The sequence below is a fragment of the Caretta caretta genome, chromosome 1 (genome assembly GCF_965140235.1).
Source record: "Caretta caretta isolate rCarCar2 chromosome 1, rCarCar1.hap1, whole genome shotgun sequence".
In the NCBI taxonomy this organism is placed as follows: domain Eukaryota; kingdom Metazoa; phylum Chordata; order Testudines; family Cheloniidae; genus Caretta; species Caretta caretta.
In genome coordinates, this window is record NC_134206.1 from 1,525,264 (window position 1) to 1,549,040 (window position 23,777).

A 23,777-nucleotide genomic window follows, 5' to 3' on the forward strand; every position below is an offset into this window, starting at 1 on the left:
GATGAATGGGGAACTCCCTTCAGTATGGACTCCCTATCCTGGCTCTCATTGCATTGAGGAACAATGACGGATAAACAGTATCCAGACTTGTGTTTCCTGCTTGTGTCTCTTAAGATTCCCCACCACAAAGTGTAGGAATTATTAACACAGGGAACACCACAAAATATAGAATTGGATTTAGTAGGATCATTGTTCATAGTTATTTCTCTGAGTAATTAAATATAATTTTTCAGTGCGTTCAGAGAGATTAATCTGCTTCTCCATGAGAACAGACTCCACTAGTACATGCGGTGTCTCGTATTAACGTTGTATCTCCATTCAGGCATTTCTGCTGTGACCATCACCCGAGACCCTGGGAACACACAGAAAGTGAGAGGAACATACAGTGCATGCAAGAGACAGCCTTATGTCTCAGAGCTGGACACCTTCTCCCCTGCTCCATGTCAGAATTCAACACAACCGACTTCACCAACCCCTCCACCTTCATCCTGCTGGGCATTCCTGGCCTGGAGGCAGCCCATGTCTGGATCTCCATCCCCTTCTCTGCTATGTACACCACAGCCATCTTGGGGAACTTCACCATCCTGTTCATCGTGAAGAGGGAGCCAAGCCTGCATGGGCCCATGTTCTATTTCCTCTGCATGCTGGCCGTCACCGACCTGGTCATGTCCACGTCCACCCTGCCCAAAATGCTGAGCATCTTCTGGTTCAATTCCAGGGAGATCAGTTTCAGTGCCTGTCTCACCCAGATGTACTTCGATCACTCCTTCTCAGGGATGGAGTCTGGGATCCTCGTGGCCATGGCTCTGGATCGCTACGTGGCCATCTGCCATCCCCTGAGACATTCCACCATCCTGACACGCCCCCTGGTGGCCAAGATCGGCCTTGCCGTGGTGCTGCGCAGTGGAATAATCGCATTACCCTATCCGTTCCTGGCAAGGCGGTGGCCATATTGCAGAACCAACATCATCCCCCACTCGTATTGTGGGCACATAGCTGTGGTGAAGCTGGCCTGCGCTGACATCCGCATCAGTAGTTACTACGGCCTGTTTGATCTTTTCTCTGTGAATGGAATGGATGTGTTTTTTATCGCTGTGTCCTATACTCAGATCCTCCGCGCCATCTTCCTCCTTCCAACAAAGGATGCCCGGCTCAAAACTTTTGGGACCTGCATCTCTCATCTTTGTGCCATATTTGCTTTGTACATCCCAATTTTCTTCTTCTCTCTTTCGCATCGGTTTGGCCACAATGTGCCACTGTATTTACGCGTTCTCATTACCAGTGTGTACCAGGTGGTGCCCCCTGTGCTACACCCCATGATTTACGGGGTGAGGACCAAAGAGATCCGGGGCAGGCTGCTCCAGCTCTTTACTCATAAAGAGACCTAAATGTTTTCTCCTTGTGCTCTGGCTCTCAGATTGAGCTCTGTGAAGAGCTGGCTGGTGCATGGTGTATGGACCTGGGCCCCTTCCCTGAATCACTTACTGGACAGACAGAGAGACATTAAACCCTTTCCTGTCCTTACTGTTCTCTCTCAATGTGATTAACGGGGGAGTCAGTCTATGTACACTTCACTGGGTTGCCATCTTTCTTACTGCCGGTAGCTGGATTTCTGAAATTATAATCTTGCCCCAACTCTTCTGTCAAGCCTTGACACCGCTGTGTGTCTTTCTCCCAAATGCCCTGCCCGTCACTTGCTCCTGTCTTCCCTTCCCCTTGTCAGCTGTGACCCACTCATCTCTAAAAGCAATATGTTCTCACATCTTATGGCAAGATAATTAAGGGACAGTGGTTAGTGTTAAAATGATAATGTTTATTCTAAATTTGTTACTAACTCTGTGGAGAGAGGTTTCAGAGTAGCAGCCTTGTTAGTCTGTATTCACAAGAAGAACAGGAGGACTTGTGGCACCTCAGAGACTAACACATTTATTTGAGCATAAGCTTTCATGCATCGGATGAAGTGAGCTGTAGCTCACAAGAGCTTATGCTCAAATGAAAGTGTTAGTCTCTAAGGTTCAACAAGTCCTCCTTTTTTTCTGTGGAGAGAGAGACCTCGTCAGGACTCCTGGGATCTATCTCAGCTCTGGAAGGGGAATGGGGCATAGTGTGTCACAGCAGGAGGCAGATACATCTGGGGTCTAAATGAGAAGACCAGAATGGCCATACTGGGTAAGACCAATGGTCCATGTAGCCCAGTAGCCTGTCTTCCGACAGTGCCCAGTGCCAGGTGCTTCACAGGGAATGAACAGAACATGGGAATCCCTATGTGACCCCTCAGAGCTCATGTGGCTGAGCTTGTTCTCCCCTGACCTTCACCCTGAGATGCTGGGAGTTGCTGAGGTCATCCCTGGTCGCCTGCTTCACCTCCAGGCCTGTGTGGAGGGGCTGACGTTGAATCTGTTCAATGTCTACCCCCTGGATGCAGGCTCAGAGTGGGTGTGTTTCTATCAACAGGTGTTTGCCTTCCTCGACACCTTGGATCCTCAAGAGTGCCTGGGCCTGGGTGGGGATTTTAACACCATCTTTAAGGACCAGAGTCACTCAGGCATCGAGAGCAGCCAGGCCTCTGCAGGCATCCTCAGAGAGATTGTCAATAATCACTCCCTGGTGGATGTCTGGCATGACCAACACCCGGATGACAATTCCACCTTTACCTTTGTCCAGGTGGAGGTTGATAAGTTTTGCCACACCTGGTTGGACTGCATGTATGTATTTTGTTTCCACCTTGCCCAGGCCCACTCCTCCAGCATTCAACCGGCCCTGGTCTCGGCCCACCACTCAGTGGCCATGATGGCCTCTTTCATCTCGGAGCTCACCTGGGGCTCTTCAGCCTTCAGATCCCACTACGCATACTCCAAGAGGTGGGGGCCACCTTATTGCCTACTGCCCAGCTTTTCCTTGAGCGGGTCCTATAAGAGGGTGCTCCCCCTTGACCTCTCACCCCAGGACCTCGGGAATTCTTGATTGGGCTCCTGTCTCATAAGTCACCCTGGCCCCCTCCCTTTCATAACCTAAGCCAGCTGCAAACTCTGCAGCCAGTTCATTTCTAAATTCAACTGAGGGAACAAGTTCACATTCTCATGCTCCACATGCTTTACTTTCTCAGATGCCCTAATACCAAGAGGTGGGACCTAGTACCACCTTTGGAGGGTGAGGAACCCTGGTGGACCAGACAGTATGCCACCCTGGTCCCATGGCCAACCAAGGATATCGGTTGGTGGCTCCTTCATGGAGCCATGATCACAGGCATGTACATGACACAGTTCAGCCTCATTACAGATGCCTGCCATTTTGTGGCATGAGGTAGACCCTGGCACACGCCTCTGTAGAATGCGCAAGGTTGCAGCCTGTAGGGGACTGTGGAAGACTTTGTTACAGCCTAGCTAGGGAACCACCACTTTCTCGAGGCCGCCCGGTTACTGTAAAACATGGAAAACCAACTTTAACTGCTTTTAGGCTGATTTTGTCTGCCTTGCATGGCCCGTTGCCAGGTTGCAAAAAAACCCCTTAAAAAGTACCTAATTATATATTCATAAGCTGTTTCTGTGTACTGCTTATTATGCCTAGCTAGTTGCCCCTTTGTCGGACTCCATCCCAGGCAAACCTCCTGTGCTGGGTTCTCCGCCTCCGTAAGAGCAATGCTTAAAGTCCCATTGTAAATGTGCCATGCCTGCGCCGTTGCCCAAGAAGTAGTGACCTCCCAGGTGGAGCGTGCCCAGGAGCTAAAGCGATGGTGTGAAGTGTTGGTTGCTCGGTTGGCGAATAAGCAGCACCTTAAGCGCGGGCGGCGACCAGTGACCACTGCCCAGGTACGTGCGGTGACCGCTTTCCCCTCTTGGGATTCCGAGACTTAGGATGGGAACATTTGGGACTCCTTGTCCTCGGAGGAAGAATCCCCCGTGGTGGCTCTGGTGTGGCTGGTAAGGGAGCTACGGGTGCAGGGAGGTGCCCTGCAGCCACAGCTCATACATACATTTAAAACGAGTGAGTTGCAGGAAACTGTGAAGACATTCCGACAGGAGCCCGGGGAGGGCATCATGCAGTGGCTCGTGCAGGTCTGGGACAATGCAGGCAACACGGTTCTGCTGCTCCCTTACGAATTTCAGCAATTGGGAGTTCTCTCTCAAGACTCTCAGGTACGTGCACAATTGGCGAACCCGACGCAGCCGCAGGACAAGAGGCAGCCCATTGACAGCCCCTCTTTGTACCACTGGTTGGCGGCTGCACTATGTTATGAGTTATACCTCACAGGTCACACACACAAACTGCTGTGAATTATACCTGATAGGTCACGCACAGGAAATGCTGCAAATTATACCTGATAGGTCATGCGCAGTTCGAGTCTAGGCTGAGGCACACGAGCGAAGTCCACAACTGCAGAGTTCCCAAAGATACTAAGTTTATTACGCTCGAGCGTGGTGCCCCCCTGCTAATCTGGAGGGGACCCCGACTGAATGCAGGTTATACAGAGATTATATACCTTTTAAGAAAGCATGTTGCCCTCATGCATCGGAAAGCTTAGCCAATAGACAAACCCTTCCCTTATCTACCACCTAACTCTGCTAAGTGCATCCCCCGTGCAAAACCATTACTTCAACTAGACAACATGGTCCTAAAGCAATACACCAGTAACCTTTCTTATGAGGATGGGAGGCTCGCATCAAGGCCAGGAGGCAGGGAGTTAGGAACAGACAAAGAACAGAAACCGGGAGTCAAGACAGTCTGGAAACAAGGAGGGGCGGGGTTCACAGGAATGCAGTATCTAAGGAACACTCCTCCTGGTGCATGATGTGTTTGCTTTTAGACAATGGTGGGCCTCAAACCAAAATGAAGTCACATATGCACATATGCTAACTTTTCCTTAACAAGTAGAGGCGGCCTACTCCTCGGTGGGGGAATTGGAAGCACAGGTGCACCCCTGGAAGACAGTTCCGGAGGGAGTGCAAGTCCTCCGCCAGCTGGGGATGGCCTGGGCTGTCGCCATGGGCGGAGAGGCAGGGCCAAACAACATACCAGTAACAAAATCAATCAAGGCCACTGTTTTACGCCTGGCTCCCAATGAGTTAAAACCTTGCTGCCTAGCAGTTGTCATGGCAGAGAACGGGTGAGTGGGAGATTTGGCAGCCACCCTTATGCAATTGAAGGCAGCCCTGGCAAGTGCTAGGCCATGAGCCATATGGACTGCAAAGGGGCAGCACGGCGGGGGGCAGGAGAAGGGGGAATTACGAGTGCCCCAGAAGACTTCGTGGCTAGATCTTTTGAAGGCTAGTGTGTCTCGCAAAAACATTAATAAAAAGCCAACAGCGAACCTATACAAGCGCTGGCTGCAGTTGTCCCCTACAAAACAAAGCACCAAAATAATAAATACATAAATAAAGCAAACCAAGCCGGCGGACCCCTCTGCCCCTCCCACCAAGTAAAAACTGCCAAGCCCCTACTGAGGGCGTGGCGGGTCCTCTGCCCCATGTGTTGTGGCGGCCACACTCGGTAGGGAAGCGGGGGACCAACGCCCCTATGTACCCCTAGCGATCCGCTAGCCAAAGGAAGGCGTCCAACATCTTCTAGCTTTAATAGAAACGGGTGCCAAAGTTACCATTTTACACTCCGCGCAGGCCCAGGGCCAAGCTGCTGTGGTAAAAAGCCTCAAAGGAGCAAAAACTCCAGCATATAAAGTCACTGTCACCCTCACCCTGGAAAAGGCACCCCCATTTCGGGCCACGCTCTTGACAGCCGCAGTCAAAAAGTATATACTAGGCATTGACGTCCTGCAAGGCCACTCGGTAAATACCCAGTACGATATCTTTGCATTTAAACATTCCCAGTCCGGAAACCAGCACCCCGAGCAAGACTAAGTAGCACATACTGGCTAACGTGTGTTAAACATTACAGCAACAAGAACCACAAGCCGCTGTAGTCCTCACCACTAAAAAAAAAATGGGCATACGTACTCCCCAAAAAACCCCACTATCCCCGCATGGTCTCACTTTCCCGCTTGTCGCGACGCTCCTTATAAGCACTGCTGCAGCCATCTCCTCACCCATAACACCTGGCTGGGGCTGGCTCGCAGTGCTCTAAATGCGACATCCTTTAGCCTACCGCATTGTTCACTATAAGTGCGGTAATGAAAACCTGTTTCATCGGCGTCTGTGCAGCACCGACCCTGGTCCAGCACTATTCCCTACTAAAAATAATTAATAAAACTTTTATGTATACAAACTTGTATGCATTGGGGCCAGCCCAATATAAACTGGACGCCTCTCTGTATTCCTTTTAGCTTGCCAGTGTAACGCTTGTTCCTTCTTGTATGTAATTTGTAAATGCTTCTCATGTTAAAGCAAAGTTCACCAATAAAAAGCTTATATATAATAAAAGTATAAAAATCTCCTTTGCATATGGGCATATAAAATTGCCTGCTGGGTGATTTCTTTCCTGTGGCAGGCATGCTTATTCCTACATCCTGGCCAATAGTTCTTGGGGCCCCTGCACTCTTGGTCGGATGGCCCCCCTTATTTTTCCGTATCCCCCACAGGTGCCTGCCCGCCACAGGAGGAATGCCATCCCCCTTAATTCCACCTGTAAATCGGATGTAACCCTATTCTCCAAGGCCAAAGCAGCAGCCCTGGCCTCTTCCTTAATTAGTATTGCTGGGCTAATGGTGCACAATTATCATGCGGTAAAGCACCTTGCCTGTACCCTGGCAAAAGCCATCAACCTGACCTCTACAATCCTCGCACTCCTCTCACATGAGTTGGGCGAGGTAGGCCAGGGAATGCTACAAAACAGGCTGGCTGTGGATTATTTACTCCTGTGCCACGGCCACCCGTGCCATAACTTTGCTAGCACGTGCTGTTTTAATGTAACCAATGAAAGGCTTTCCGTTGAGGCCAACTTATTGCGCTTCCGGAAGTTAGCAAAGGGCATCCACCAGCAGCAAGGGGATGCCTGGCTTTGGTCCTGGCTTTCCACCTTACAGGGGTGGGAGCACATCTAATCCAGGGCCTCCTTATAGGCCTCATTTGCCTTATTAGCTTGTATTTTTGCTGCCTTTGTGGCCGCGGCTTCATGTCCCAATGCTGTGCGCGCTCCACCCACTATGCTTCCGTCTGGTCCCTAACATCACTCAAAAAAGAAAAAAAAAAGCGTAAAAAACTGTGAAAACCTTTGTTACAGCCTAGCAAGGGATCTTCCACTTTCTCAAGGCCGCCCGGTTACTATAAAACATAAAAAAACAACTTTAACCGGTTTTAGGCCACTTTTGTCTGCCTTGCATGGCCCGTTGTCAGGTAGCAAAAAGCACCCTTAAAAAAATACCTAATTATATATTCATAAGCTGTTTCTATGTACTGCTTAGTATGGCTCGCTAGTTGCTCCTTCGTCGGACTCTGTCCCAGGCAAAGCTCCGGTTTGCTGGGTTCTCCGCCTCTGTAAGAGCAAGGCTTCAAGTCCTCACTGCAAATGTGTCACTAGCCTTCAATAAAGCCAATAACTCGCTGCTTAGCTGCGTGTAGGTCTCATTTTCTCAAAAGTATCGCTGCCGACCTGCGGTGCTTCGAACACCTTGGCCCAAAACACAGCTCCATTCCAACTCCTCCACAACTTCCACAGGAGGTTCTGGCTGCACTTTTCTCCACATCTTTTCATACATGCTCACTGCTTCAGCTCAACATACAAGATGTGGTCTGCAGGTCCCTTGTGTACAGGTGACATCTACTCTCATCTAAATCTGTAAAATTATTAAGAAAGCAAATGATTAAGCCCATAAGAAAATAAGAAACTTATAAGAAAAGATATACAGGCAAGCAAATAGGCTAGACTTTAGGCTGCCACAGCTGCTGGCTTCTATTTGGTAATGGCCAGGGACTTAGACGTGACAGAGAGAGGGAGGCACATCTGTGTGGAGATGAGTTAGAAATTGAAAGAGAGAGTTGGACATAAGTGAACCAGGAGAAAGAGAGAGAGAGATGGGATGAAACCCACTAGAACAAGGACTCCCGGTCTTTACTGTTCCAGGGAGTACTTTCCCAGGGAGACACAAACTCTCTCCCTGACCCCAAACAGTCACTGTGCGTTCCAGAAACATTTCCTTGGCTTAACAGTGAAATCCTTGCTGATCTTAAACACAAAAAAGAGGCTTACAAGAAGGGGAAGATTGGACAAATGACCAGGGATGAGTATAAAAATATTGCTTGGGCAAGTAGGAGTGAAATCAGGAAGGCTAAATCACACCTGGAGTTCCAGCTAGCGAGAGATGTTAAGAGTAAGAAGAAGGGTTTCTTCAGGTATGTTGGCAACAAGAAGAAAGTCAAGGAAAGTGTGGGCCCCTTACTGAATGAGGGAGGCAACCTAGTGACAGAGGATGTGGAAAAAGCTAATGTACTCAATGCTTTTTTTGCCTCGGTCTTCACGAACAAGGTCAGCTCCCAGACTGCTGCGCTGGGCATCACAACATGGGGAATAGATGGCCAGCCCTCTGTGGAGAAAGAGGTGGTTAGGGATTATTTAGAAAAGCTGGACGTGCACAAGTCCATGGGGCCGGACGCCAGTTGCATCTGAGAGTGCTAAAGGAATTGGCGGCTGTGATTACAGAACCGTTGGCCATTATCTTTGAAAACTCGTGGCGAACGGGGGAAGTCCCAGATGACTGGAAAAAGGCTAATGTAGTGCCAGTCTTTAAAAAAGGGAAGAAGGAGGATCCTGGGAACTGCAGGCCAGTCAGCCTCACCTCAGTCCCTGGAAAAATCATGGAGCAGGTCCTCAAAGAATCAATCCTGAAGCACTTACATGAGAGGAAAGTGATCAGGAAGAGTCAGCATGGATTCACCAAGGGAAGGTCATGCCTGACTCATCTAATCACCTTCTATGATGAGATTACTGGTTCTGTGGATGAAGGGAAAGCAGTGGATGTATTGTTTCTTGACTTTAGCAAAGCTTTTGACACGGTCTCCCACAGTATTCTTGTCAGCAAGTTAAAGAAGTATGGGCTGGATGAAGGCACTATAAGATGGGTAGAAAGTTGGCTAGATTGTCGGGCTCAACGGGTAGTGATCAATGGCTCCATGTCTAGACGGCAGCCGGTGTCAAGTGGAGTGCCCCAGGGGTCGGTCCTGGGGCCGGTTTTGTTCAATATCTTCATAAATGATCTGGAGGATGGTGTGGATTGCACTCTCAGCAAATTTGCGGATGATACTAAACTGGGAGGAGTGGTAGATACGCTGGAGGGCAGGAATAGGATACAGAGGGACCTAGACAAATTAGAGGATTGGGCCAAAAGAAATCTGATGAGGTTCAATAAGAAATAGTGCAGGGTCCTGCACTTAGGATGGAAGAACCCAATGCACCGCTACAGACTAGGGACCGAATGGCTAGGCAGCAGTTCTGCGGAAAAGGACCTAGGAGTGACAGTGGACGAGAAACTGGATATGAGCCAGCAGTGTGCCCTTGTTGCCAAGAAGGCCAATGGCATTTTGGGATGTATAAGTAGGGGCATAGCGAGCAGATCGAGGGACATGATCATCCCCCTCTATTCGACATTTGTGAGGCCTCATCTGGAGTACTGTGTCCACTTTTGGGCCCCACACTACAAGAAGGATGTGGATAAATTGGAGAGCGTCCAGCGAAGGGCAACAAAAATGATTAGGGGTCTGGAACACATGACTTATGAGGAGAGGCTGAGGGAACTGGGATTGTTTAGTCTGCAGAAGAGAAGAATGAGGGGGGATTTGATAGCTGCTTTCAACTACCTGAGAGGTGGTTCCAGAGAGGATGGTTCTAGACTATTCTCAGTGGTAGAAGAGGACAGGATAAGGAGTAATGGTCTCAAGTTGCAGTGGGGGAGGTTTAGGTTGGATATTAGGAAAAACTTTTTCACTAAGAGGGTGGTGAAACACTGGAATGCGTTACCTAGGGAGGTGGTAGAATCTCCTTCCTTAGAAGTTTTTAAGGTCAGGCTTGACAAAGCCCTGGCTGGGATGATTTAATTGGGGATTGGTCCTGCTTTGAGCAGGGGGTTGGACTAGATGATCTCCTGAGGTCCCTTCCAACCCTGATATTCTATGATTCTATGATTCTAAGTTATGTGTTCCAGTCCCCTAATCATTTTTGTTGCCCTCCGCTGGATGCTTTCCAATTTTTCCACATCCTTCTTGTAGTGTGGAGCCCAAAACTGGACACAGTACTCCAGATGAGGCCTCACCAGTGTCCAGTAGAGGGGAATGACCACGTCCCTCTATCTGCTGGCAATGCCCCTACTTAAACAGGCCAAAATGCCATTGGCCTTTTTGGCAACAAGGGCACACTGTTGACTCATATCCAGCTTCTTGTCCACTGTAAGCCCTCGGTCCTTTTCTGCAGAACTGCTGCCTAGCCATTCGGTCCCTAGTCTGTAGCGGTGTATGGGATTCTTCCATCTTAAGTGCAGGACTCTGCACTATTTCTTATTGAACCTCATCAGATTTCTTTTGGCCCAATCCTCTAATTTGTCTAGGTCCCTCTGTATCCCATCCCTACCCTCCAGCGTGTCTACCTCTCCTCCCAGTTTAGTGTCATCTGCAAATCTAGTAGGGCCTGTTCACTGGGTGAGTATGATGGACTTATGCAGGGTGCAACCTGGAATTGGTGTACCACGAAGCTCTCTGGCATACCACTATGAGCCCCCTCTCACACTGTGATGCTGTGAGAAGCTGCAGTCCACTCCAGGTCTTGCACGTACACCGCCATAGTGTAGCGGGGCAGTTACCCCGCTCCGGAGCAAAAAGCCTGGACTGAGTGGGGAAGCAGCCACAGCTGGGGCCAAACCTCAATGAAGCCAGAGCTGGCCCAATAAAAGGGCTGGGAGCCAGGCGCTGAATCAATCTCTCTCTAGCTCTTGAGGGAGAAGGACCTGGCTGCCAGGGTACCAGGCTCAGAGCAGGGCTGGGGAAAGGCTAGGGAGCTCCAGCCTGGCAACTTCCCAGGCTGCAGGCCTTGTGCAGGGCCTTGAACAGGTACTGGTGTTGCAAAGGTGCAGCCCGGGGTGAGGCAGAGGCTGCTGGTCGAAACCACCCTTGCCAGTGGTGAATGGCCATTGCAGACTGCAGTCTGCTCCAGTGAGTGAGGGCTAGGTGCTGCCTGGCAGTAGCCACTGAGGAAAGGTGGGGACAGAGGGTTGGGAGTTCCCCTGGGAGGGGAGACCCAGATCTGTGGGTTACTGCAGTGGGCAGAACCCTGAGCTAAAGGGGCACTGCCAGGGGGCAGCACCCCAAGGTAAAGGGGCACTGGGGTCCGGGAGGGACATGGGTGCCAGCAGCAAGTGAGACATCGGCCAGCAGAGGGAGCTCCAAGGCTGGTGAACAGCTAATTCTCAGATGACCAGCAGGAGGCGCCATGCCGGTGAGTCTTCAACATCGCTACAGAGGGACACACCCAGCTGCAGTTACATGAATGCTTTCACTACCCACTCATGAACCACAATAGAGAGGCTCCAGCCAGTTCCCCCAGCTCCCCAAACTAGGACCTCAGAGCTATACTGTCTTGCCCTTATTTCAAGGTTCCTTCCCCACTCTGAACTCTAGGGTACAGATGTGGGGACCTGCATGAAAGACCCCCAAAGCTTATTCCTACCAGCTTAAGTTAAAAACTTCCCAAAGATATAAACTTTGCCTTTTCCTTGAACAGTATGCTGCCACCACCAAGAGATTTAAACAAAGAACAGGGAAAGAGACCACTTGGAGACGTCTTTCCCCAAACTATCCCCCCAAGCCCTACACCCCCTTTCCTGGGGAAGGCTTGATAAGAATCCTCGCCAATTGGTACAGGTGAACACAGACCCAAACCCTTGGATCTTAAGAACAATGACAAAATCAATCAGGTTTTTAAAAGAAGAATTTTATTTAAAGAAAAGGTAAAAGAATCACCTCTGTAAAATCAGGATGGCAAATACCTGACAGGGTAATCAGATTCAAAACATAGAGAATCCCTCTGGGCAAAACATTAAGTTACAAAAAGACACAAAAATAGAAATATACATTCCATTCAGCACAGCGAATTTACACAAGCCAAAAAAAACAAAAGAAAATCTAACACATTTTCTAGCTAGAATACTTACTAACTTAACAGGAGTTGGAAGGCTGCATTCCTGATCTGTTCCCGGCAAAGGTATCACACAGACAGACAAAACCCTTTGTCACCCCCTCCAGATCTGAAAGTATCTTGTCCCCTCATTGGTCATTTTGGGTCAGGTGCCAGCGAGGTTACCTTAACTTCTTAACCCTTTAGAGGTGAAAGAATTTTGCCTCTGGCCAGGAGGGATTTTATAGCACTGTATACAGAAAGGTGGTTACCCTTCCCTTTATATTTATGACAATTATGAAGTGGAATATAAGCTTTGAAACCAAAATGTGGTTGCTGATTGCCTTTTTCGCCTGCCTTTGACTTCACCAGATGGTCCACTGGAGGATGAGGATGTTGTGGTTGCGCTTATTACAAGCACTCTCACTGCAGTTACAAGAGAACAATCTCAAGCTGCTTGTTCAGCATGTCCAATTCAACAAAAACTATGGGAATTTCTGACAAAGAGATGGCCCAGTCACCCTAAAAACCTTGACCCAGTTTTGCTGCCTTATTTTAGAGTTCGGGATGAACTTTCTTTGTTTGATGGCTGTGTGCTACGAGGTGCACACCGGCTCCTTGTGCCAGAAGAATTAGTCAAAACTCATACACATGGCACACGATACTAATCAAGGAATTGTCCGAACCAAACAATGACTATGGGATCTGTATTGGTGGCCAGGGATGGACTCTCTAACTGAAGCACTGATAAAATCCTCTGTCACTTGCCAAATGCATGATAAGACAGCAGTGACATGTACCCCTCCATTACAGCCTGTTCCTCTTCCTGAATCTGCATGGGAAAAAGTGGCAATTGACATTGTAGGAACCTTTGATACTCTCGAATTGACTGCCGTTATGCCATCACTTTAATAGACTATTTCAGTAAATGGCCTGAGGTAGCATTTCCATTGCAAATCTCTTCTGCTACAGTAATTAAGTTCCTCTCTTCAGCTTTTAGCAGGGAAGGTAACACCAAAGAACTGGTTTCAGATAATGGTAGTCAATTTACTTCTCTGGAGTTTGAATTTTTTCTAGCACAGAGGGACATTTTCCAAAGAAGTTCATCCCTATATTACCCTCAAGCCAATGGGGAAATCAAACAGTTTAACAGATAGTTGAAAGAGAGTTTGCAAATGGATAAACTGGAAGGGCCATTGTGGATACCCTTCACTACTGATTTCTTGCAAGCATACCGGGCTACACGACATGCCACAACGCAAAGATCAACCACAGAGTTACTTCATGAGAAACAGATGAATACTAAACTGAACATTGCTGGATTTTAAAGGCAAGACCGGATGCCCCAAATGAGGATGATGTGAGAAAAACAGTTGAACAGAAACAAGCAAAGTCTAAGGCTTTCACAGACAAGCGGCGGGGTGCTAAGGAACCAAAGTTTGAGTGTGGTTCCTTCATTAGAATACGAAAACCTGGAATTTTATGCGAAGGGGACCATAAATTCACAGCTCCTCTTAAAATCGTCGAGAAGAAGGGACCTTACACCTTTCGACTTTCTGATGGGCGGGTATGGAATGCCTCTTATCTTCCACCTGCCTATGCACCAAGAGGAGATTATGCCGACACCCAGTCTGCATTGGGTGACTTCGCCATAGTACGAACACAACAAGACATTGCACTGGAACCGGAGCTTGAGAGACGGCCTGTCAGACCCAGACGACCACCTGTCTGGACTAGGAACTATATATGTAGTATCTACAGTGTTTTCAGTGTAATAACTGCCAACAGTATAGTGTCTTGTTTCATATTTGTTCCTGTGGTTAGAACAATAATGTTTATTTTAATTGGGAGGGTTTCTTAAGGGAGGACGAAATGTGGTGTTTAGATGTTGCTTATAATTATTAGAATCGGGAGCACTGGCTGTTGGGAGTCTGAAAGGACAGGAAACAGGAAGGATGGGGGACGAGTTGAGAGGCTGGGAGAAAGCTACAGAGGGTGCAGCAGCAGCTTGGTAAAGAGGTTTCCACTTTGAAAATAAAGTTCTGTTGAAGCTTATTAGTACCTTGCCTGGTTGATACAACAATATGGAAGACTGATGAACTGTTTGTACCATCATGGTGAGACACTGCGTGATTCAAATCCTGTCCAGTGTATAGAACTTAGATCATTTCTTAGGTGACCAACTTTGATCTGTACAATTATTACTTACAATCACTTAAAATCTATTTTCCTGTACTTAATAAATCTGTTCTACCTAAAACAGTATGTTCTTTGAAATGAAATGGGGAAATCTTCTCAGGAACAGGGGCTGGTGCATTGTCCTCTCCAAACTGAGGGAGGGGCAGACTGGGTAATAAACTTACAGTGCTCAGGCTCCTGACCAGGCCAAATGGTGCAGCTGTGGGGTCCGAGGCTGGGGACCTGGGGGGAACTATCTGGAGCCTCTCTGTTGTTGGTTCATGAATGAGTAGTGAAAGCATTCATGTAACTGCACCTGGCTATGTCCCTGTCTGTGTATGGCTGTGTCAGTGTAAAACCTTGCAGCTTGTCACAGCCTCCCAGTGTGAGAGGGGACTGGGATTGGTATGCCAGAGAGCTCAGTGGTATTTCAGTTCCAGGGTGCATCCCTGGGAAGTCCGTCACACCCAGACAATGAAGAGACCCTGTGAGTCCATTTCCCTTTTATTATGAGCTCAGTTACTGAGAGATAGTGGTTACATCAGGGAAGTCAGGACTCCTGGTTTCTGTCTGTTATTCTCCATGTGACCTTGGCCAAGTCAGATAACTCCGTACCTCAGTTTACCTTTCTGTATAATGGGGATATGTTCATAGTGACTTTCCTTTGCTAGGTGTTTTGAAGATTGTTCAATGAAAGTTGCTGCACAGTATGATGAGAGTTACTGATCTCTGATTCCTTACTGACAGCCCGATGTGTTTGCAGAAAGTGTTTGTATCTCCCCAAAGTCTTCTTTCTCCAGATCTGTCTGTCTTCCATCTACCCAGCCATCCTGGGCATTTACAGGGCCTTAGAACCTATGGAGAACTAATAAACCATAATTTAAAAATATACACAAATACACAGAGCAGCCAATTCCTCTCTGACTCAGCGGAGAGCCCAAGAGTTCTTATCTCCCTTTGGGAATGTCCCTTAATTACTGTTTATTTCTAAAGCTGGATGAATACCACAGAAGCACAGACAGGCTTGTCTCCAGCTTGTTTTTTCTCAGATGCAGCTTCTTCCATAGAGGCTGAGTGAACCCCCCTGGAATTGCACAGAGCTCTATTATAAACAGTGCACACACCTCTGCTGGCTCTCAGCGTGGGATGTTGCTGCAGATGCTGGGGTGAGAGAGGAGTGGGGCATGTCTACCTGAGCAGCATTCCCAGGGAAGACGCTTCCATCTCAGGATTCACAGGTACCATCTCTTGCTGCTCAACAAACTGAGCGTTCCATGCGTGTGATTTATTTCCAGTTCACTGGTGAAAATATTGAATAACATTGGGCCAAGAACTGATCCCTGCAGAACCCCACTGGAAACAGCCGCATTTGCTGACAACATCCGCTTGACAAGTGCTTTCTGAGATCTGCCAGGTAGCCATATTTTTTTTAGCCATATTTCATTTAATGTGTGCTCTACTGAAACTGTAGAGTGTTCATTTTTTATCTGAATGTTTTCCCTTACTTAACTGAATGCTTCAGAGAAATCAAAGTCTATTGAATCTGCCCGGTTCCCTTGATCAACCAAATGTGTACTCTAATTAAAGGAAGGAAAAAAGGTTTATATGACACGACAACTTCTCCATAAACCATGTTGTTGATTAGCATTAATTAAATTCCTAGACTTTTTTTGCAGTAATCCCATACCAGCTTTTCCATTGTTTCATAAAAGTTCAGTTTTTTAAACTTTCCCTTTATCTTTTTAATAGTTAACATTTAACACAGTACTGTTCTGTATTTACCTTTTTTGTTTGTTTGTTTAGGCTCAGCTGCTGCCTGATTGTGTACTTCTGGTTCCGAATGAGATGTGTGATTGATCGGTCAGTTCGTAACTCTGGTGTTTGGACCACAAAGTTCTACTGTAGATGCTCTTTAATGTTTTCAAGGTTCCTCCCCCACTCTGAACTCTAGGGTACAGATGTGGGGACCTGCAATAAAACCTCCTAAGCTTACTTTCACCAGCTTAGGTTAAAACTTCCCCAAGGTACAAATTAATTTTATCCTTTGTCCTTGGAATATCCACTGCCACCACCAAACTCTAACTGGGTTTACTGGGAAACGTAGTTTGGACATGTCTTTCCACCCAAAATCCTCCCAACCCTTGCACCCCACTTCCTGGGAAAGGTTTGGTAAAAATCCTCACCAATTTTCATAGGTGACCACAGACCCAAACCCTTGGATCCGAGAACAATGAAAAAGCATTCAGTTTTCTAACAAGAAGACTTTTAATAGAAATAGAAGTAAATAGAAGTAAAGAAATCACCTCTGTAAAATCAGGATGGTAGATACCTTACAGGGTAATTAGATTCAAAACATAGAGAATCCCTCTAGGCAAAACCTTAAGTTACAAAAAAGACACACAGACAGAAATAGTCATTCTATTCAGCACAATTCTTTTCTCAGCCATTTAAAGAAATCATAATCTAACACATACCTAGCTAGATTACTTACTAAAAGTCCTAAGACTCCATTTCTGGTCTATCCCCGGCAAAACCAGCATATAGACAGACAGAGACCCTTTGTTTCTCTCCCTCCTCCCAGCTTTTGAAAGTATCTTGTCTCCTCATTGGTCATTTTGGTCAGGTGCCAGCGAGGTTACCTTTAGCTTCTTAACCCTTTACAGGTGAGAGGATTTTTCCTCTGGCCAGGAGGGATTTTAAAGGGGTTTACCCTTCCCTTTATATTTATGACAAATGTCCTCCTGGATTGCTAATGGACTGAAAAGTGTTTCATCACCTCATGTGATATGAGTACCTCATACTGCTTCTTTCCAAATGCAGAATAAAAATATATATGAAATACATCGACCTTTTCTGCAACTTTAACAAGTTTCCTTTTTCCCTCTAGAATCTTGCCTAAAACTTTTCTAGGATTTCTTTTGTTGTTAAAATGCTTTAGAACCTCCTTTTTGTGATCCTTAGCCCTGCCAAGCATGGATTTTTCCCTGATGTCTTTAACGTCCTTTATCAATTTTCTTAACTTCCAATTTGTAGTTCTTGCCATCTATAGTCCTGATTTTCCCCCATTTTTATATATTGCTTTCACCCCACCCCACGATAGCTGCCTTCACTTTGGCACTGGACCGGATTTTTAGCCGGATTTGTCCATATCCATGACTGTGGTATCGTGGCTTTTTAGCTATTTAATATACTCGTCTTAAAGTACTCCCAAGTGTCATTCCCATTTTTCTGTCTGAAATTTTCCTCCCCATCAGTTTTTCTCTCTCTAGATATTATTGGTTGGGAACTGTTCTCTGTCTGCCCATTTGAATGTCATCAGTTCCATTGTTTGTTTTCCTCTCATCTATCATATGCCCCATTATTTATCTCTTCTCTAAATGAAACAGTCCCAGCCTTTTCAGTCTTTATGCATAGGGCAGCCTCCCCCATTCTCACAGAATTTCTTAGAAATCCCCTTTCTATCTACTATATCCTTTATAGAGACTCGGTGACCATAACTGAGCTCATATCCACAGCAGGTTATTCTCCATCCCATTCCTCAGGCATCCAAACATTGTCTTTGTTGTCACCACTGCTGTGAATGAGCAAGTGTTTCCATGGAGCTGCTATCAGTCATGCCCAGGTCTTTTCCCTGAGGTGTGCTCTAGTTGGGTTGTTCCCCCCAGCACATATCTTGGAGAACTCCTGACAGCATGGACTCTCTAGCCTGGGCTTCATTGCATTAAGGAAAAATGAGGAATAAGGAATATCCACCCCAGTGTTTCCTGCTGGTGCCTATTATCACTTCCCACACCATGATGTGTAAGAATTACTGACACATGAAGCACCATAAAATATGGAATTTGCATAAGTAGGGTCATTTTTTCATAATTATTTTCTCTGAATAACCAAAATGTCATTTTCAGTGTGTGAAGAGCGACCAATCTGCTTCTCCCATGAGAACAGCCTCCAGTAGTGCATGTAGAGTCTCATATTCACATTGTCTCTCCATCCAGGCATTTGTACTGTGACCATCACCCTAGAGCCAGGGTACATACAGGAAGTCAGGGGAATGTATAGTACATGAAGGAGACGCCGTTCTACCTCAGAGTTGGACACCTTCTCCCCTACTCCATGTCAGATTCCAACACAACTGACTACACCAACCCCTCCACCTTCATCCTGCTGGGAATTCCTGGCCTGGAGGTGGCCCATGTCTGGATCTCCATCCCCTTCTGCTCCATGTATGTGATAGCTGTCTTGGGAAACTTTTCCATTCTGTGCATCGTGAAGATGACGCCAATCCTCCATGGGCCCATGTGCTATTTCCTCTGCATGCTGGCTGTCACTGACCTGGCCCTGTCCACGTCCATCCTGCCCAAAATGCTGAGCATCTTCTGGTTCAATTCCAGGGAGATCGATTTCAGTGCCTGCCTCACCCAGATGTACTTCATTCACTGCTTCTCAGCAGTGGAATCTGGGATCTTGGCAGCCATGGCTTTTGATCGCTACGTGGCCATCTGCCATCCCCTGAGACATTCCACCATCCTGACAAACCCCGTGGTGGCCAAGATTGGTTTTGCCGTGCTCCTGCGCAGCAGCATACTCGTACTGCCCAATCCCTTCCTGGTGCGTTGGTGCCCCTATTACAGAACCAGCATCATTCCCCACACTTATTGCGAGCACATAGCTGTGGTCAAGTTGGCCTGTACTGACATCAGTGCCAGTAATTACTATGGCCTCTCTTTGGCATTCTTCATCACTGGTCTGGATGTGGCTTTTATCACCGTGTCCTATATTCAGATCCTCAGGGCTGTCTTAGGCCTCCCCACAAAGGACGCCCAGCTCAAAACTTTTGGGACCTGCAGCTCCCACCTCTGTGTCATCTTAACCTTTTACATCCCAGCTCTCTTCTCCATCCTCACACACCGGTTTGGCCACAATGTGGCCCTGCATTTCCATGTTCTCAGTGCCAGCGTGTACCTCCTGGTGCCCCCCATGCTAAACCCCATCATCTATGGTATGAGGACCAAACAGATCCGGGACAGGCTGCTCCGGCTCTTTACTCATATAGAGACCTAAATGAGCAGGTGAATTCTGGCTCTCAGACCGAGCTCCGTGCAAAGCCCTCTTTTTGAATCACTTACTGAACATAATTTACATAATTATAATGAATTTAAATAGCTCTTCTTTGAACCCTGTTATAGTCTTGGCCTTAACAACATCCTGTGATAACGAGTTCCAGAGGTTGACTGTACAATGTGTGAACAAATACCTCCTTTTGTCTGTTTTAAACCAGCTGCCTATTAATTGCATTTGGTGACCCCTAGTTCTTGTGTTATCAGAAGGAGTAAATAAGACTTCCATATTTACTTTCTCCACATCAGTCATGATTTTATAGAATCATAGAATATAAGGGTTGGAAGGGACCCCAGAAGGTCATCTAGTCCAACCCCCTGCTCGAAGCAGGACCAATTCCCAGTTAAATCATCCCAGCCAGGGCTTTGTCAAGCCTGACCTTAAAAACCTCTAAGGAAGGAGATTCTACCACCTCCCTAGGTAACGCATTCCAGTGTTTCACCACCCTCTTAGTGAAAAAGTTTTTCCGAATATCCAATCTAAACCTCCCCCACTGCAGCTTGAGACCATTACTCCTCGTTCTGTCATCTGCTACCATTGAGAACAGTCTAGAGCCATCCTCTTTGGAACCCCCTTTCAGGTAGTTGAAAGCAGCTATCAAATCCCCCCTCATTCTTCTCTTCTGCAGGCTAAACAATCCCAGCTCCCTCAGCCTCTCCTCATAACTCATGTGTTCCAAACCCCTAATCATTTTTGTTGCCCTTCGCTGGACTCTCTCCAATTTATCCACATCCTTCTTGAAGTGTGGGGCCCAAAACTGGACACAGTACTCCAGATGAGGCCTCACCAATGTCGAATAGAGGGGGATGATCACGTCCCTCGATCTGCTCGCTATGCCCCTACTTATACATCCCAAAATGCCATTGGCCTTCTTGGCAACAAGGGCACACTGCTGACTCATATCCAGCTTCTCGTCCACTGTCACCCCTAGGTCCTTTTCCGTAGAACTGCTGCCTAGCCATTCGGTCCCTAGTCTGTAGCTGTGCATTGGGTTCTTCCGTCCTAAGTGCAGGACCCTGCACTTATCCTTATTGAACCTCATCAGATTTCTTTTGGCCCAATCCTCCAATTTGTCTAGGTCCTTCTGTATCCTATCCCTCCCCTCCAGCGTATCTACCACTCCTCCCAGTTTAGTATCATCCGCAAATTTGCTGAGAGTGCAATCCACACCATCCTTCAGATCATTTATGAAGATATTGAACAAAACCGGCCCCAGGACCGACCCTTGGGGCACTCCACTTGATACCGGCTGCCAACTAGACATGGAGCCATTGATCACTACCCGTTGAGCCCGACAATCTAGCCAGCTTTCTACCCACCTTGTAGTGCATTCATCCAGCCCATACTTCCTTAACTTGCTGACAAGAATACTGTGGGAGACTGTGTCAAAAGCTTTGCTAAAGTCAAGAAACAATACATCCACTGCTTTCCCTTCATCCACAGAACCAGTAATCTCATCATAGAAGGCGATTAGATTAGTCAGGCATGACCTTCCCTTGGTGAATCCATGCTGGCTGTTCCTGATCACTTTCCTCTCATGCAAGTGCTTCAGGATTGATTCTTTGAGGACCTGCTCCATGATTTTTCCAGGGACTGAAGTGAGGCTGACTGGCCTGTAGTTCCCAGGATCCTCCTTCTTCCCTTTTTTAAAGATTGGCACTACATTAGCCTTTTTCCAGTCATCCGGGACTTCCCCGGTTTGCCACGACTTTTCAAAGATAATGGCCAATGGCTCTGCAATCACAGCCGCCAGTTCCTTCAGCACTCTCGGATGCAACTCGTCTGGCCCCATGGACTTGTGCACGTCCAGCTTTTCTAAATAGTCCCTAACCACCTCTATCTCCACAGAGGGCTGTCCATCTCTTCCCCATTTTGTGATGCCCAGCGTAGCAGTCTGGGAGCTGACCTTGTTAGTGAAAACAGAGGCAAAAAAAGCATTGAGTTCATTAGCTTTTTCCACATCCTCTGTCACTAGTTTGCCTCCCTCATTCAGTAAGGGGCCCACACTTCTCTTGCTAGCTGCAGCTCCAGGTGCGATTTGGCCCTCCTGATAACATTCCTACATGCCCGAGCAATATTTTTATACTCTTCCCTGGTCATATGTCCAACCTTCCACTTCTTGTAAGCTTCTTTTTTATGTTTAAAATCCGCTAAGATTTCACCATTAAGCCAAGCTGGTCGCCTGCCATATTTACTATTCTTTCGACTCATTGGGATGGTTTGTCCCTGTAACCTCAACAGGGATTCCTTGAAATACAGCCTGCTCTCCTGGACTCCTTTCCCCTTCAAGTTAGTCCCCCAGGGGATCCTGGCCATCCGTTCCCTGAGGGAGTCGAAGTCTGCTTTCCTGAAGTCCAGGGTCCGTATCGTGCTGCTTACCTTTATTCCCTGTGTCAGGATCCTGAACTCAACCAACTCATGGTCACTGCCTCCCAGATTCCCATCCACTTTTGCTTCCCCCACTAATTCTACCCGGTTTGTGAGCAGCAGGTCAAGAAAAGCGCCCCCCCTAGTTGGCTCCTCTAGCACTTGCGCCAGGAAATTGTCCCCTACGCTTTCCAAAAACTTCCTGGATTGTCTATGCACCGCTGTATTGCTTTCCCAGCAGATATCAGGAAAATTAAAGTCACCCATTAGAATCAGGGCATGCGATCCAGTAGCTTCCGTGAGCTGCCGGAAGAAAGCCTCATCTACCTCATCCCCCTGGTCCGGTGGTCTATAGCAGACTCCCACCACTACATCACTCTTGTTGCACACACTTCTAAACTTAATCCAGAGACACTCAGGTTTTTCTGCAGTTTCGTACCGGAGCTCTGAGCAGTCATACTGCTCCCTTACATACAGTGCTACTCCCCCACCTTTTCTGCCCTGCCTGTCCTTCCTGAACAGTTTATAACCATCCATGACAGTACTCCAGTCATGTGAGTTATCCCACCAAGTCTCTGTTATTCCGACCACGTCATAGTTCTTTGACATCACCAGGACCTCCAGTTCTCCCTGCTTGTTTCCAAGGCTTTGTGCATTTGTATATAAGCACTTGAGATAACCTGTTGATCGCCCCTCATTCCCAGTATGAGGCAGGAGCCCTCCCCTCACAGACATTCCTGCCTGTGCTTCCTCCCGGTATCCCGCTTTCCCACTTACCTCAGGGCTTTGGTCTCCTTCCCCCGGTGAACCTAGTTTAAAGCCCTCCTCACTAGGTTAGCCAGCCTGCTCGCGAAGATGCTCTTCCCTCTCTTCGTTAGGTGGAATCCGTCTCTGCCTAGCACTCCTCCTTCTTGGAACACCATCCCATGGTCGAAGAATCCAAAGCCTTCTCTCCGACACCACCTGCGTAGCCATTCGTTGACTTCCACGATTCGATGCTCCCTACCTAGGCCTTTTCCTTCCAAGGGGAGGATGGATGAGAACACCACTTGCGCCTCCAACTCCTTTATCCTTCTTCCTAGAGCCACATAGTCCACAGTGATCCGCTCAAGGTCATTCTTGGCAGTATCATTGGTGCCCACGTGGAGAAGCAGGAAGGGGTAGCGATCCGAGGGCTTGATAAGTCTCGGCAGTCTCTCCGTCACATCGCGAATCTTAGCCCCCGGCAAGCAGCAGACTTCTCGGTTTTCCCGGTCAGGGCGGCAGATAGATGACTCAGTCCCCCGGAGGAGAGAGTCCCCGACCACCACCACCCGCCTTCTCCTCTTGGGAGTGGTGGTCGTGGAACTCCCAACCTCAGGACAGCGCATCTCATGCCTTCCAACCAGCGGAGTCTCCTTCTGCTTTCTCGCCCCAGACATATCATCTGGTCCACTCTCCGCAACGATACCTGTGGAGAGAACATGAAAGTGGTTAGTTACCTGTGTCTGTGTTACTGGAACCCGGACATTCCGCTTACCTCTTCTGGAGGTCACATGTTGCCGAGCTTCTTCACTGGCCTCTTGGCTCCTCTGTGCAACCTGCTCTATATCTGTAGAGCTTTGTGCCCCTAGAAGCCTATCCTGAGTTTTGTCCAGAAAATCCTCAGTTTCCCATATGCAACGCAGGGTTGTTATCTGTTGCTCCAGACCTTCAATCTTCTCTTCCAATATGGAGACCAGCTTGCACTTTGTACAGAGAAAGTCGCTTCTGTCCTGTGGAAGAAAGACAAACATGGCACATCCAGTGCAGGTCACAACAGCTGAACCCCCCCCTTCCATATCACCTTCCTACTACGAGCTTCCTCAGAGCAGTTTGCAAGACGTAAGCCTCACTGGGCTCACTCCAGACGAACTCCCAGGCAAACTCCTGCTGTGAGCTGCTCTGCTGTCCCCGCTGCTCAGCTGGTTCTCCGCCGCTCAGCTGGTTCGCGAAGCTCTGGCTATTTTTAAACAGCCAGGCTTCCCTGTCGCAAACAAACAGACACCCTACTGCCCACCCCCTGCAGGCTAGCAGCCAATCAGACACTC

The 23,777-nt window shown here is 47.8% G+C and overlaps 2 protein-coding genes across 2 annotated transcripts; both read left to right on the plus strand.

The window, feature by feature from the left end:
• The first annotated feature begins 440 nt into the window (after nt 1-440).
• Nucleotides 441-1,388, plus strand: LOC125641601 (olfactory receptor 52E4-like). The gene has a single exon (XM_048861844.2). It carries the CDS (start codon nt 441-443, stop codon nt 1,386-1,388), a length of 948 nt encoding a protein of 315 aa, XP_048717801.2.
• A 16,846-nt stretch (nt 1,389-18,234) lies between these two features.
• Nucleotides 18,235-19,284, plus strand: LOC125643858 (olfactory receptor 52M1-like). The gene has a single exon (XM_048867122.2). The coding sequence runs from the start codon at nt 18,286-18,288 to the stop codon at nt 19,282-19,284; it is 999 nt and encodes a 332-aa protein (XP_048723079.2). The 5' UTR covers nt 18,235-18,285.
• Nucleotides 19,285-23,777: the final 4,493 nt, after the last annotated feature.

Bases quoted from the DNA above. Each gene is read 5' to 3' on its own strand.
- LOC125641601 (XM_048861844.2), top strand. From the start codon at position 441: ATGTCAGAATTCAACACAACCGACTTCACCAACCCCTCCACCTTCATC.
- LOC125643858 (XM_048867122.2), top strand. From the start codon at position 18,286: ATGAAGGAGACGCCGTTCTACCTCAGAGTTGGACACCTTCTCCCCTAC.